This window comes from Diabrotica virgifera, chromosome 3 (genome assembly GCF_917563875.1).
Source record: "Diabrotica virgifera virgifera chromosome 3, PGI_DIABVI_V3a".
Taxonomy (NCBI): domain Eukaryota; kingdom Metazoa; phylum Arthropoda; class Insecta; order Coleoptera; family Chrysomelidae; genus Diabrotica; species Diabrotica virgifera.
The window spans coordinates 245473789-245488750 of record NC_065445.1 but is presented as its reverse complement, the minus strand read 5'-3'; the positions used below and the strand labels follow the sequence as shown (position 1 = coordinate 245488750).

The 14962-nt window shown below is 35.7% G+C and overlaps 1 protein-coding gene across 1 annotated transcript in view; it reads right to left on the bottom strand.

Moving 5' to 3' along the window:
• LOC114328693 (uncharacterized) overlaps positions 1–14962 on the bottom strand; it is a 111303-nt gene that overhangs the window by 29736 nt on the left and 66605 nt on the right. Inside the window, exons 7-9 of the mRNA XM_050646010.1 lie at positions 9582–9799; positions 7348–7510; positions 6980–7208 (exon numbers count right to left, since the gene is read on the bottom strand). Coding sequence (XP_050501967.1) covers positions 6980–7208; positions 7348–7510; positions 9582–9799 — 610 coding nt within the window. The remainder of the gene's footprint in view (positions 1–6979; positions 7209–7347; positions 7511–9581; positions 9800–14962) is intronic.

Here is a 14962-nt window from a genome sequence, read left to right as displayed (position 1 = left end):
CAGTGGCGTAGAATTTGGGAAGGGTCAACCAGCCACTATCCCCTGTCGTACGCATCTGGTAGTAGCTAGAAACGTTTATTTATCTTAATTTAGTAGGGCGTACAGTACATGCACTTTCTGCCAAGTATGATAAGGATACGCCAAATAGTTTTAAAGTACTGGGTACAAATAATTTTTAAATTTTAATCATATGAATCATATCATAAATTAATCAAAATAACTGTACCATTTCATACTTAACTTCAAATATCTCGAAAACTAATGACTTTATCGTTACCAATGAAGAGTATATTATTTACGTAGAAAGTATTGTAGAATCTAAAAATGGCACCAAAATAGTAATTCCTCCAGTGACGTAGAATTTGAAAAGGGTCAACCATCCACCATCCGCTGTCGTACGCCTCTGGTAGTAGCTAGAAACCTTTGTTTATCATAATTTAGTAGAGTGTCTAGTAGTCGCACTTTCTGCCAAGTATGAAAAGCATACGTCGAATAGTTTTAAAATGCTGAGCAAAATTAATTTTTAAATTTTTAGATAAAACACCCTGTAACTCAGTAAGGAACCACATCTTATTTAAGTGTTTTAGGTTAAATCTTCGTATTTTGTAATAAGATTTCTCCAGTTACCATATGGACAATTATTAATGAAACACCCTATATTATATTATATATTATAATATATTATATTATGTACATATAATATACATATTATGTATATTTACCAGAGTAGCTACCGACTACACTGTTTCTCTTGGTCTTCAAGAGTGCGAAACAAAGATAACTATCTGTACCATAAATGTCAAACTAACATTCAGCCGTGTGATGAATTACCGAAGTTGCAGTTTGCGTTAAAGTTAACATAACTATAACATATAACTATCTCCATAACTATACAACGTAAATTCGGTGAATCCACTGTTATGAGATGAGTTATTTCTTAGACGTTATAGGACGGAAGAAAATATTAAGTTGTCAAAAAAGAGAATCTTATGTAGAATCGGTACAAGTTGGAGCGAGAAAGAGAATCAAGAGAAGTTGGTATACCTACCTACCGGCTACCGATGACAGAATAGCTGTTCGGTGTGGTTCGGTGGTATCGTAAAAGTAGATAGAAAGAAGTACTTATACTAAATTTACATTCAAGATGCAGTAGAAATAAACAAATGAAGACACGTTAAATGCTACTAGAGCACTCCCGAATCATAATTTACAATGTATAAACTTTGGAAATCATTATTTGGGATTTACAATGCATGTACATACATTGTAAATTACGATTCGGGAGTGCTCCTAGTAGCATTTAACGTGTCTTGGTTTGTTTATTTCTACTGCATCTTGTTGTTTATTATAAATAGAAATTTCAATTTGTATCTCTCGATTTGATTTTTGTATAATTTTTAAAATTGCATTACCCTTCTAGTTTTATATTATTACTTTCTTTTTCATTTTTATTATTGTTTTAATTTTATTACCTACGTGTTTTTAATTGTTATCTTAGGTCTATGTTTTTGATAAATTTGTGCTGCTTTATATTTGATATTAAATTTTATTTATTAAAAATAAAATGCCGCACAAGGTCCTGGGACAACCTGAAGAAGCGTTCTACGTTAAATTTTCACTTGATTTCTATCTAAAAACAAATCAAAACATAAACCTAACCTTACAATCCTTAACATAACTACAGAGTTATCTCATAACTTGAGGTTACGTCGCGTTATAAAGCGACAGTTGATATATCAGATAACTCAAGAACTGTCAAGAAATAACGCAAGTAGTTAAGTTAAATATAATACATCACACCAATTCGAGGATTATAACTTAAGTACAGGATAACTTTACGTTAACGATAACTTCGGTCATCCATCACACGGCTGATTGTCCTACAGGAAGTTATGTAAAATTTTTGGTTTATTTTTTTCTTCTTCTTTTATGGCCTTTGGGAGCTGTCCATTTAGACAGCAACATTTCTTAAAATTAACGCGTAACTAAACCTACCATAAAACAAAACTATTACGAACCTAATCGACCAATCAAAGATAGGGAAGGAAAAGTGAAGTTGATTAAAAATAAACTGTCGTTTAATAATATAATTAATATAAACTAAATAAATAAAATATATAATTCGAAAACAATAATTTGACATTATATTTAACCTCCAATATTATGAAAGACGTCAGTTACCACTTATAATCTGACCAAATACAATAATGACTCGTCACTAATTCTAGGCAATTAAATGCTCGCTATAATAAGAATGGCATGTCAAAAAAATCTGATTAGTGATTATTCCCTATATATTTTTTCAAATTTAGAATATAGCAACAAGGGGAAAATTACGTGCATTCCTTATTGTTTGACTTTTCCTATATTACAGTGTTGGGTCCGCGAGTCTTTACCCGTGCGTCATCATTTAAAGCATACGAAATAAGTCGGAAATTTACTAAACGCAACGGCAAATGGATATTATTCCGATCACGGGTTATTATAAAATTTGACGTTATCAAATAAAAAGAAGGTCAAATTTAAGTTTTGCTTTAAACTTTTGGTGCATAATTACAGCTACATTTGAAGTAGCTTAATAAATTATTTTATTATCATTGATTAATAAATAAATAAACAATTTATAAAAAAATTCAATAACATATTTTCTTTTTGTTATTTTATTCACTTTGACGGAAGCTTAAACACAAGCATTCAACTGTGTCAACAATGAGGTTAGCTTTGTACGTTGTCAAAATTTATCGTAAAATAACATAAACTTATTACAAAATTTCTAACTCTAATATAAAATTAGTTGTGAAAACAACTGTTTGTATACTATAAAAAACTTCAAAATGCAAAAATTCGACAAAATAACAGCAAAAAATTCAACAAACTGACAGCCACAAAAGTAAACAAACCAAAACGTCAGAAATTGTACTTAAAATATGTGAAGACATCCCCAATCGTCTTTCTTTGTATCTATCTCTTTTCAATACACTGAGTCTAAATCGTTCATAAAAATAACATGTGTTTTTACTTAATAACAGGCGGCAGCTGGTTTGTCATTAATTTCATGGGTGTAAGAGAATGATGCTAAATAAAAAGTATGTGTTTTATCTCATCAGGTATTAATGACGCACGGGTACAGACTCGCGGACTCAACTGTATATTACGTCATTATATTTGGTTTGGTGAAATGGTAAATGGGAACTGACGTCTGTCATAATATTGGAGATTAAATATAATGTCAAATTATTGTTTTCAAATTATATTTTATTTATTCAGTTTATATTTTAACGACACTTTACCAACTTCACTTTCCCTTTCCTATCCTTGATTGGTCGATTAGGTTCGTAATAAATAGTCTTGTTGTGTAGGTTTAGTTAGGCGTTCATTTTAAGAAATATTGCTGGCTAAATGGTCACAGCTCCCAAAGGCCATAAAAGAAGAAGAAAAAAATAAACACACAAACATCTTACATAACCTTCTATAGAACAACATGATTTTGACACTTATATTACAGATAGTTATCTTTGTTTTACAATCGTTAAAGACAAAGAGAAACAGTGTAGCCGGTAGTTGCTGTGGTAAATATAATATATACGTTTTTATTTGTCAAAAGCGCTTTCCTGCTAAACTTGACGGTAGCGAAAAAACTAATCATACATGACGAAAAATTTGTTGAATTTGTTTGCCATCAATTTGTATCGGTGGGTTATGATTAAATCTATGACGTGCATGCCCAATTGTTTAAACTTTTAGTTTAGTGGCTTCTTCATATTCTCTAAAAATGTAAGTTAATTTCGAGATATACCACTATATTTTACCGGAAAGCAGGAAAATAAGTATTTTTTATAAATAATTTTGTCTAAATGCAGTAATGAGCCCTAATTGGCAAAATAAGGCAAAAGACGGAAAACATAATAAGTTGTGAAATAAAAAGAGATCAAACTAGTAGAGGTAAACAAGTATCAATAGAAACCTATAAAATATACATTATATTGCTAGTTTTATATTGCTATTTTCAATGTTTATTCGACTGGTGATATCCCTGAAGATTGGTTAAAGTCCGAATTCATAACCCTACCAAAAAAACAACGTCCGAAAAACTGTAGCGACTATAGAATGATAAGTCTTATGAGCCACACCTTGAAAATCTTTCTACGTATCATCCACAGTAGAATCAGAGATAAATGTGAAGAAGACCAGGATGAAACACAATTTGGCTTCAGAAATGGACTGGGAACCCGGGATGCACTCTTTGCACTAAATGTGTTATTGCAGAAATGCCGAGATCAAAGGAAAGACGTCTTTGCTGTATTTATTGACTATGAGAAGGCCTTTGATCGAGTACAACATCACAAATTAATTAAAATAATAAAGGATAAAGGAGTTGATAGTCAAGATGTACGAATCATAGAAAAATTATACTGGCGTCAAACAGCGACAGCTTGCATAAATGGAAAATCAACAGAAATATGCAAAATACAAAGAGGTGTCAGACAGGGTTGTATACTGTCCCCACTGTTGTTCAATTTGTATTCAGATAGAATATTTAAGGAAGCGCTGCATAATTTGGAATGGGGTGTGAAAGTTAATGGAATTCTGATAAATACAATCAGATATGCAGATGATACAGTTATTTTAAGTGATGATATGAATGGATTACAACACCTTTTAAATGCCATTGACACAGTGGGAAGAGAGTTTGGCCTAAATATAAACTGTTCAAAAACAAAATACATGGTATTTAGCCGTTTGGCCCATCAAGATTCACGGTTATATGTTGATGGTCACATAATTCAAAGAGTACCCAGTTTTAAATATCTTGGTTGCCATATTACTGAACAACTAGATCCAGATAAAGAGATAAAATGTAGAATCGAGATAGTCCGCACGACATTTTTAAAAATGAGGTCATTCTTCTGTAATGATACCTTGCAACTTCAACTTCGAAAGCGCATGATTAAATGCTACATTTGGTCAGTCCTCTTGTATGGTGTCGAAGCATGGACATTAAAAATATCCACCATTAACCGTTTGGAGGCCTTTGAAATGTGGCTGCACAGACGTATTCTGAAAATACCATGGACGGCTATGCTGACAAATGTGGCAGTCCTTAAGAGAGCAAATGCTACCCGCGAGCTGCTTGATAACATCAAATATAGAAAGATGGCCTATTTTGGACACGTAGTAAGGGGAGACCGGTATAATATTCTTCAACTTATTATGATGGGTAAAATCGAAGGACGCAGAGGAATTGGTAGAAAGCAGGCCTCTTGGTTGAAGAATATCCGGGAGTGGACAGGAATAAAGAAAGCAGAACACCTATTTAGAATAGCTCGAGACAGAGACAGTTTTGCCATGTTAATCGCCAACGTCAAGGGGACTTGATAGGGCACGTTAAGAAGAAGATTGCTAGTTTCACACCTTTAGACGTATCAGGGCCCTGAGCACGCCAAAGAGAATTCTATTTTGATGACGTCACAAAATCGAATTTCACAATGCAAGAATCGACGGCTGCTAGGCAACGTGACGTCACTAAAATAGAATCCTATTTTGCGTGCTCCCACTACAGAGTCAAACTGTCACAGGAGAACTTTATAAAATTCTCCTCTCACAGTGGCAGTTATCAAACTCCTTCGATACGTCTAAAGGTGTAAAACTATCAATAAAATGTATATTTTATAGCTTTCTATTGATAATTTTCCACCTCTACTATGCTTTGTTCTTAAACCAGGAGGAGTAAACTAAAACGACAGATTCACGCCCAAGAAAGTCATTAGAAAAATCACCAAATACATCTTCTTTTTGGTTGATCATATCGACCTTCGACGGTAATCCATAAATATTATATTATACTTTTTCTTCAGCCTGTTTGCATCCACTCCTAGACAAAGGCCTCCCCATGAGTTTCCCATATTATACTAATACGTCGCTAAAGAATTCTAAAAACAACTGTTTTTCATATAAAAGCAGACTAAAAATCTAAAAATTAAAGGAATAACGCAGAAAACAAAAAATCAATGATGTAACAACCTATGAAATGCCAATAGTGTCAAAATTTCATAATCGTAGCGTAAACTTGCCTGAGGTTGGACCAATTACAAACAAGCATTACGGCGCGGTAAATTTGAATCCTCCTGGTTTAAAAACAGAGCATAGTTTAATTTCTTTTTATTTCACAACGTATTGCGTTTTCCGTCCTTTGCGTCATTTTGCTGGTTACGGACCGTTCAAGTATTACGTAACGCAGGTTGGGAGGGGGGGGGGGGTCACAAATCTTCAAAAATTGCCTTACGCAATAGTTAAACGCCCATTAGAGTGCGTTACGTAGGGGGGGAGGGGGGTCAAAGATCTTCAAAAATCGCGTTACGTAATACTTGAACGCTCCCTTATAAGTGCACTCATCACAGTATAATTTTCAAATCAATAACTTATTTATTGTAAAATTATTCGTTAAAAGCAGCTCCATTTTTTGTAAGTCAAAACAATAATCACACAGGTCTGTAAAAAATAATTTTTAAAGCTGTTCTGATAATTTTAACTGATTTATTTGGTTTGTGAAGAAGATGTAAACAACCTAAACGAAGAAATACTAGATACAAAAATACAGGTCCAGAAAAGTTTGGACCCAAAATGAAAAATAAGAAAAAAATAATAAACGATACGAAAAATAGAAGATTGTAGAAATGAAAAGTCAAAAAAATGTTGACTTTTCATGAAGAAAAAAAGCATGAAAGCATTGAGGAAAAGGGCTGAATATTATGAAGATCTCCTGAATGCTCAGAGTCACAATCGAGTTGCGATGAAACAAATGAATGTACATCAATAATTGGAAACATTTACTGACTACTTGAATGTGCATAACAAAAGAAACAAAATCGGCCAATAAAATATGAGGGCAATTTCAACAGTAACAAAAGTGGTTCTTAGTGTATTATTGCAGTTTTTTTATACATACTTTAAAACATTATTAATGAAATATATTATTTACCTAGACTTTCCAGTTTTTCTAATTTTTTGGCCACTTTAGCGGAAGATTTGAGTTTCTCCTTTTCATCGTCTGTTAGTTCGATATACCTCAACAAACGGACTTCCCTGTTACTCAAAACGACACTTTTCGTAGCTTGGGCCAATTTTAGTCTCAGTTCGGCCACCTCAGTCTCTGTTTTCCTTTGTCGTTTCTTAATTTTTACTCCATCTGGATAGATATGCATTTGAATCTGAAAAGTAATATAGCAATGAGTATAAGCATACAAAATAAACTCTAAATAAACTAAAGATGGATGGGTTTCAAGTAGAAAGTCGCAAACTTTTACGAGCTGAATATGAAATATGAAAATGAGTGAATAAATTACAAACCTGTTCTTCACAGAGTTCCAACATCAGTCCCCGATTCTCCTCCTTTATAGTTTTGCTCATGTGATAATAAATTTTCTCGTTCGTTAGGCTTAGTACATCTGCAGAAGCATACATGACCATTTCTCTGCTCAGAGGTCGCCTCGACCAATATTTTTGATCTCTCCTGAAAACAATACAATGCAATAGATGTGCTAAAAATTATGCAAAGATGTATACAGTGAGCACGTAAAGGTTGGAATAAATTCATTTTCTCGAGAATGGACGATTTTGGAAAAAATCCCGAAACATGTCAATTTTTATTTTTAAATTACGACATTTTGACATATTATATATATCATACTAGTGACGTCACCCATCTGGGCATGTTGACGTCATCGATGATTTCTTAAATGAGAATAGGGGTCGTGTGATAACTCATTTGAAATGTAATTCAATTATCTATTCAGTAATATAAACATTAACATAATTATTTATACAGGGTGTCCAAAAAATTTTTTTTGCATTAAATTTATTGACATAAAAAGAAGAATGTTTGTAATTTATTTAATTCAAAATACATTTTACTGCTCTCAGAAAACAGAAAAAATCTTTATTTGAAAAATAATCATTGCTTTTCGCTTAAATTAAATGTTAAAATTGTCCGAGGCTGGTGGGTGGCTGATTTAATATTGAATTTAAGCAAAAAACAATATTTATTTGCCAAATAAACATCTTTTTCCTGTTTTCTGATAGCAGTAAAATGTATTTTGAAATAAATAAATTACCCACATTATTCTTTTTATGTCAATAAATTTAATTCAAAAAAATTGTTTTTGGGCACCCTGTATAAATAATTATGTAAATGTTTCTATTACTGAAGAGAGAATTGAAGAACCTTTCAAATGAGCTAGCACACGACCCCTATTCTCATTTAAAAAAATCATCGATGACGTCATCACGCCCAGATGGGTGACGTCACTAGTATGATATACATATACATATGCCAAAAAGTCGTAATTTAAAAATAAAAATTGACCTGTTTCGGGATTTTTTTCCAAAATCGTCCGTTCTTGAGAAAATGAATTTATTCCAACCTTTACGTGCTCACTGTATAACACAGAACCATAAATTTGAAACCGTTTCCACTTTTAGCTACTTGGGACTATCAATAGGGAAAACCGGAAGATAGAGAATAGAGGAAAGAATTCTGAAAGGCAAAGAAAACATTTGGAATGAATAGAAATCAGCTGAAAAGCAAACCTCTAGGTAAGAGAACAAAGATGAACCTATATATTTATGACCTTAATAAGACTTGTGGGATGGAAACAACGACGATGAACAAGAAAGAGTAGCCTTCTAAAATTTTAAAGAAAAATACATAATGAGAACGAGACTGGGCCATAATGTAGAAGAATTAAAGGGAGAAAATATAGTCATATACCTCTTCGCTTATAATGGATAGGACATATAGAGGCGCCCAGACTCAGATATGTTGAGAAGGATAACTAACTGGACATCACTACGGCCCAGTTGTGGAGGAAGGCCTAGATGAAGATGAGTACATGATGTAGAAAAAAATATAAAAACAATGAATGTTAAAGACTGAAAAAATGAAAAGTTCAGTGCATGGACAGGAAGAAATGAAAAAGACTCACGACAGCAGAAAAGCCACACAACAAGCTATAAATGGCATAGAGGAGTCCACCTCAACCAAGAATAGAATTTTAAACGCCATTTTGACGTTAGCTATTCGCGGTGTGCAAGTACTTGGAAGGGATACGCGAAACGATCGTGCGCAAATAGCGGAGAAATATTGCAACTTTCTTAAATAATTCATATTGTCAATTGAAATTGTCAAATTGACGTACATTTCATACGTACTGTCATTTAAGAAGAAAAATTATATATTGCTCCACCGTATTAATATGATATGCAATTATTATATAAAGGTAAATTTAATTAATTGTATTTTGCTTGCAGTACTGCATTTTAATAACTAATTTTATTTACTACATACAATTGTTTACGTTTAAATAACATAACCTAAATCTTATTTTTTTTCTTATTATTTTTTTTTTGACTATGGCCTTGACAATTATCCAGTAACCAGGACCATATGATGGGCCAATATAATCAAAAGTGCGAATAAAAGTGCAGAGCGTAGAAATAGGTGTCGCTTTTCCAAACTTGCACGGTCCCAATAATCTCTAGGGATTCTAATGCTTAATGAATGAATGTAAAGAGGTAGGTCTTACCTATATATACTTTTTAGTTGATCTTTCATCGGATTTATTGGAGCTCCATAACACTCGCACAGTGCATTTAATGCTATACTTTTGGCTTTATAAACAGGTCTCTTGGTGTCTTGATATGTCAAAATGGCATGGGCAGCTTGCGTATCGAACACCATACGCATTGTTATGTTGTACTGATTGAAGAGATTCACTGAATCGTTCCTGCAGTCGTGGACAACCTAAAATAACGCAATATGCTATTGTTGTTAATATACAGGTGAACTGAAATAGGAATAGACGTGAAAATATTGTGCACGATATCAAATTTTACATTACGACAGAGAACGCTCAGTTGACCGATAGCCGCTTAGCTGTTTATGTGGATAGTTTTACTTTAGGGACAATACGCGATGTTGACAAGTTTTGTGTAAAATCTCAATTTTTAATAATAGTGATTATGAATTTTCTAATTGGTCATTTAATCAAATGGATCAATACTGTAAAGTGAAGCGAAAAATTTTGAATGGTCAAGTTCGTGAAATAATACTTGACTTTAAAAAAGTCAAGAGCGTGTGGCTAGTATGATAGGTAATTTGATAAATATTCTAATAAAAGGAATAGTACAGCTGGTTCCTAAAAAAAACTGATACGACTCTTAAAGCGTATTTTGTAGAAAATTGAGCAGTGTACTTTGAAGGATAAATAATTATTATTTACATACTGTCACTGCCAAATCTTAAAATATGTCAGATAACTTATCCTGTTCAACCTGGTTCAACCTCAAAAAATGGCTCCACATGCTAGCAAAGAACTAAAAGCAAGAATTGTAACGAAATTAGAAGATGGTTGGTCACTATCTGCCGTAGCGAACCATTTTAACGTAAGCAGAACAACAGTTTTTGATATTAATAAAAGATGGAAAGAACAAGATACTCTTGAAAAAAAGCAAGGTCTTGAAGACCAAGAATATCTACCGCTCAAAGATCGTACGCCTTTGGACAGAATTTGGTTACAATTCCTGCTTTAATATATTGTTGAGCTTAGTCGTTTGTTCTATTCCTTAATAATAATAAAAATAATAACAACAACCACCTGTGGGAGTTTTTTGTCAGTTCTTCTATCAGGCGCGGCCCCCTGCGAATGGGGGATGCTTTCTGGGTATTCGTAGCGCCAGTACCCAGAGAGTAGCAGGGATACTTGCCGTGGAATAAAAACTGACACCTGGCAGTAGGTATAAAATGCACACCCATGAGAATGGAGAATAATAATTTATGTTTAGGATCGCTGCCTGGGGATCGCCAGGGCACGTCTGGAGCCGGCGCTGGACGTGACAGCATGCGGGACGTCGGTGGCAGGGTGTTGAGGAGGCGGGCCCCTGTCATACAATCAGCTACAGCCCAACCACAACCACAAGCGAGCCAAACAACAACAAGAGCTCCACCCGCCGAAGGTGCTGCGCTGGATCATCAGCCGGCGCTCACTCAAGCGGGACGACCGAGGCAGCGCATGAAATGGACTGTGTCCATTAATGAAAACATTCTGCGCTTCTACTACAAGGTGACAAACCTCGGTCAAGAAACAATCGACTACCGACAACAGCTGTATGCCGAATTTTGCAGGACGTACCCAGATATTCAAGTATCGGAGCAACGAGTATCAGACCAATACCGGGTAATTATTAGAAACAACCTTATCCCAGAGACTAGACGCAATATCATCAGAGGCGAAGTCGAACGGGAGATTCATAACGATGCTGTAATTGAAGATCAAGTCCCCAATGAAGTTCATGAGCAGATTCCTGAGCTTGCCATACAAGATACTCAACCTGACAATACAGAGCAGGAAAACAACGAGCTACATGATAACCTAGTAAGCGAAATGGCACGTGCTGTACAAGAGTTTAATGGAACAAACCCACTTAGCAGACCACCGCTACCACGAATAAACTCTTGTAAGAGACTAGGTGTGCTGTTACAAATTGTGAACACTGAAGTCCTACCCAATTATGTCGTAGAAGCCCACACATTAGAGTATCTGCACATGCTAATCTACTGTGCAGCAACAGCAATTGCTAATGTAATGGGCATTAAGATCAGAACACGACGGGGTACTAATAATGGAAGGACTGGTAGCAAAACTGCACCCTGGGAAAAAAGACTGCTCGGAAAGATTGAATTGCTGCGTAGGGATATTGGTCAAGTCACAGAATATATACGAGGTGTAAGAAGTACCAGAGTCATCAGGAGAGCTGAAGAAATACGATCCAGAAAACAACACAGCCCAACAGTGCCTGGATACATTAAAACAAAGACTCTCAGTTTATTCAGGACGACTGAGAAGGTACAAAGTGAGTAACAACCGAAAATCCGACAATGCCCTTTTTGAGACTGCTGAGAAGGCGTTCTATCGAAAACTCAATTCCACCGTAGAAAATCTCGATAAGTCTTACCCAAGCCAAGAAGACATTCATGAGTTTTGGGGAAATCAACTTTCCACACCAGCTGCTCTTAACAACAATGCTGGATGGATAGAAGATACGGCACAGAACTGCCAACACTACACTACTACTCTCTACGAACCCTTCACCAATGAAGAAGTCTCAAATATCATCAAAGAGCTTCACAACTGGAAATCTCCTGGACCAGACGGAGTTCAAAACTTTTGGCTCAAGAAGTTTTGGAGTGCTCATGAATGCTTATCAACACTAATTAATCATGTTATTTCTAATCCGCAGGATATACCATCATTCCTAACTCAGGGAACCACTTATTTAATACCGAAGGATCAAAATAACACCCAAGATCCAGCAAAATACCGCCCAATTACTTGCCTTCCAACTTTGTATAAATTGGTCACATCCTGTGTAGCCCGGCGTATCTACCAACACTGTGCTCTGAACAATACCATATAGCCTCAACAGAAAGGATGCGCCAAGGGTTCCATGGGTTGCAAAGAACAACTTATCATCGACTCAGTCATTTCTAATCAAGCATATTCCAAAAAGAGGAATCTATTTACTGCTTTTATTGATTACAAGAAGGCCTTTGATTCAGTGCCGCATGAATGGCTTATAGATATATTGAGAATATATAAAGTCGATGATAATATAGTGACCTTTTTACAACATATAATGACAGAGTGGAAAACTAGAATTCACCTTCAAATACCTGGTTAAAGTAACATCGAAACTGAAAATATCGTAATCAGCCGGGGCCTGTTTCAAGGAGATTCATTGAGTCCTCTGTGGTTCTGTCTAGCTATGAACCCACTATCTCAGCTATTGAACTCCACAGATGCAGGTTTTAGCATCAAAAATAACAACAATGTGGTGGTGTTTATTGTACATGGATGATTTGAAATTAATGGCTTCCACTCGAAACCAACTCGACGAGATGCTAAAAACTGTAGAAACTTTTTCTAATGATATTAGTATGCACTTCGGACTAGATAAGTGCCGTATTTTAAATATAGTCAGAGGAAAAGTACAGCCCGGAGGATTCGATATGCAAAATGGCCAGAACATCGAGGCCATGGGTGAAAACGATATGTATAAATATCTTGGAGTAAAGCAAGCGCGGAAAATTGACCATAAACAAATGAAAACAGAGATAACTATTGAGTTTATACGAAGGGTAAAACAGCTGCTTCGCTCACACCTTAACAGTAGAAATTTGTTTAAGGCACTAAACACCTACGCATGTTCCGCGCTTAGCTACTCATTTTGTATTGTTAAATGGACAAAAACAGATATAGAAGCTCTTCAGCGAAAAGTACGAACACACCTCACAAAAGCACAAAAACACCATCCTAAAAGTGCAGTAGAAAGAACAACATTACCACGGAATCTAGGAGGAAGAGGACTTATGGATATAGGTGAGCAATTAGATAAACAAATTGCTAATTTAAGAACTTATTTTCAGATGCAGGCTGAGACATCTACTCTACATCGCGCTATCTGCGCAGTAGATGACACAACACCGATCAAACTGAGCGAACCAGAAATGCGCATAAACCACCTTACTAAGGACGAAAAAGTGCGCGCCTGGATGGGTAAACCTCTGCACGGGCGACATCCCAACGAGGTCAGCCAAGATTATGTCGACAATATAGCGTCGAACTACTGGTTGACATCAGGAAAGATGTTCCCTGAGACGGAGGGTTCATTACTGGCCATTCAGGATCAGGTTATACCAACCAGAAATTACCTGAAATATATCATCAAAGACCCTCAGGTTCAAAACGACAGATGCCGATATGGATGTCAAGCCCAAGAAACCATCCAACATCTTACAGGGGGCTGCCAGGCATTTGCTGCAACTGAATACAAGGAACGGCATGACGCAGTGGGAAAAATCCTTCATCAAGAGATAGCTATCAAGCTGGGACTTCTCCAAACAGACCATCTCCCGTTTTATCAATACGTCCCTGAGAGTATGCTTGAGGATGGCAACTACAAGCTATACTGGGACCGCACTGTGCTCACAGACCAAACAGTGGCACATAATAGACCAGATCTCGTACTAGTTAATAAATTAACAAGACAAACAACACTAATTGATGTGGCGATACCTAACAACAATAATCTACGTAGTAAATTTACTGAAAAGATCGCCAAGTACAGAGATCTAGAAATTCAAATACGAAGGCAATGGAGAATGCAAGGTACCCAGACGATACCGATTATTATGTCTACTACTGGAGTCATTCCGAAGACCCTCCTCGAAAGCATAAAAAAGCTGGGTCTGAATGAACATCTTTATAAGACCATGCAGAAAGCTGTACTACTCGCGACGGCCAGATGAGTACGAAAATTTCTGGGAGAAACTCCGGCATACCAAGTCACCTAGGGCTCGATAACACGGAAAGAGTCCCACCAGAGCTCAATCCTTTTGATACCGTAGGTATCTGGGATGAGTCAATTTTCCCCTTAGAGGGAGTGTGAGCCGTATGGGTAAATCTGGGACAACAACCATATTTTATGTAAAAACTATAATTTACATACTATTTATAAAATGCAGGAATTCAAAATAATATCAAAATTTAGACCTTAATAATTATTACAATTTATGAATTACCCCCTCTGCGGCTCAGTGGTAAGAGCGCCTACCTTTGGATCGAAAGGTCCGTATAGTCGTGAGTTCGAATCTCACCAGGGTCAGGAATTTTTCGTTTATTATAAAATAAATGAAAATAGTTTCTGTCCTTGTGGGATCGGTACTCACCGGCCGGACTGCAGACGTTCGGATACAATTAGCGTCTCTTTGCAAAGACAATGACGTCGACTTTGCAAAGTAACAAGACACTTACTCAACACAAACACTATACATGACACTAGGTACCTAACTGCAAAAATTCACAGTACCTACCATGCTAATGGCCATTAGTTGTCGAGGCAATATAAT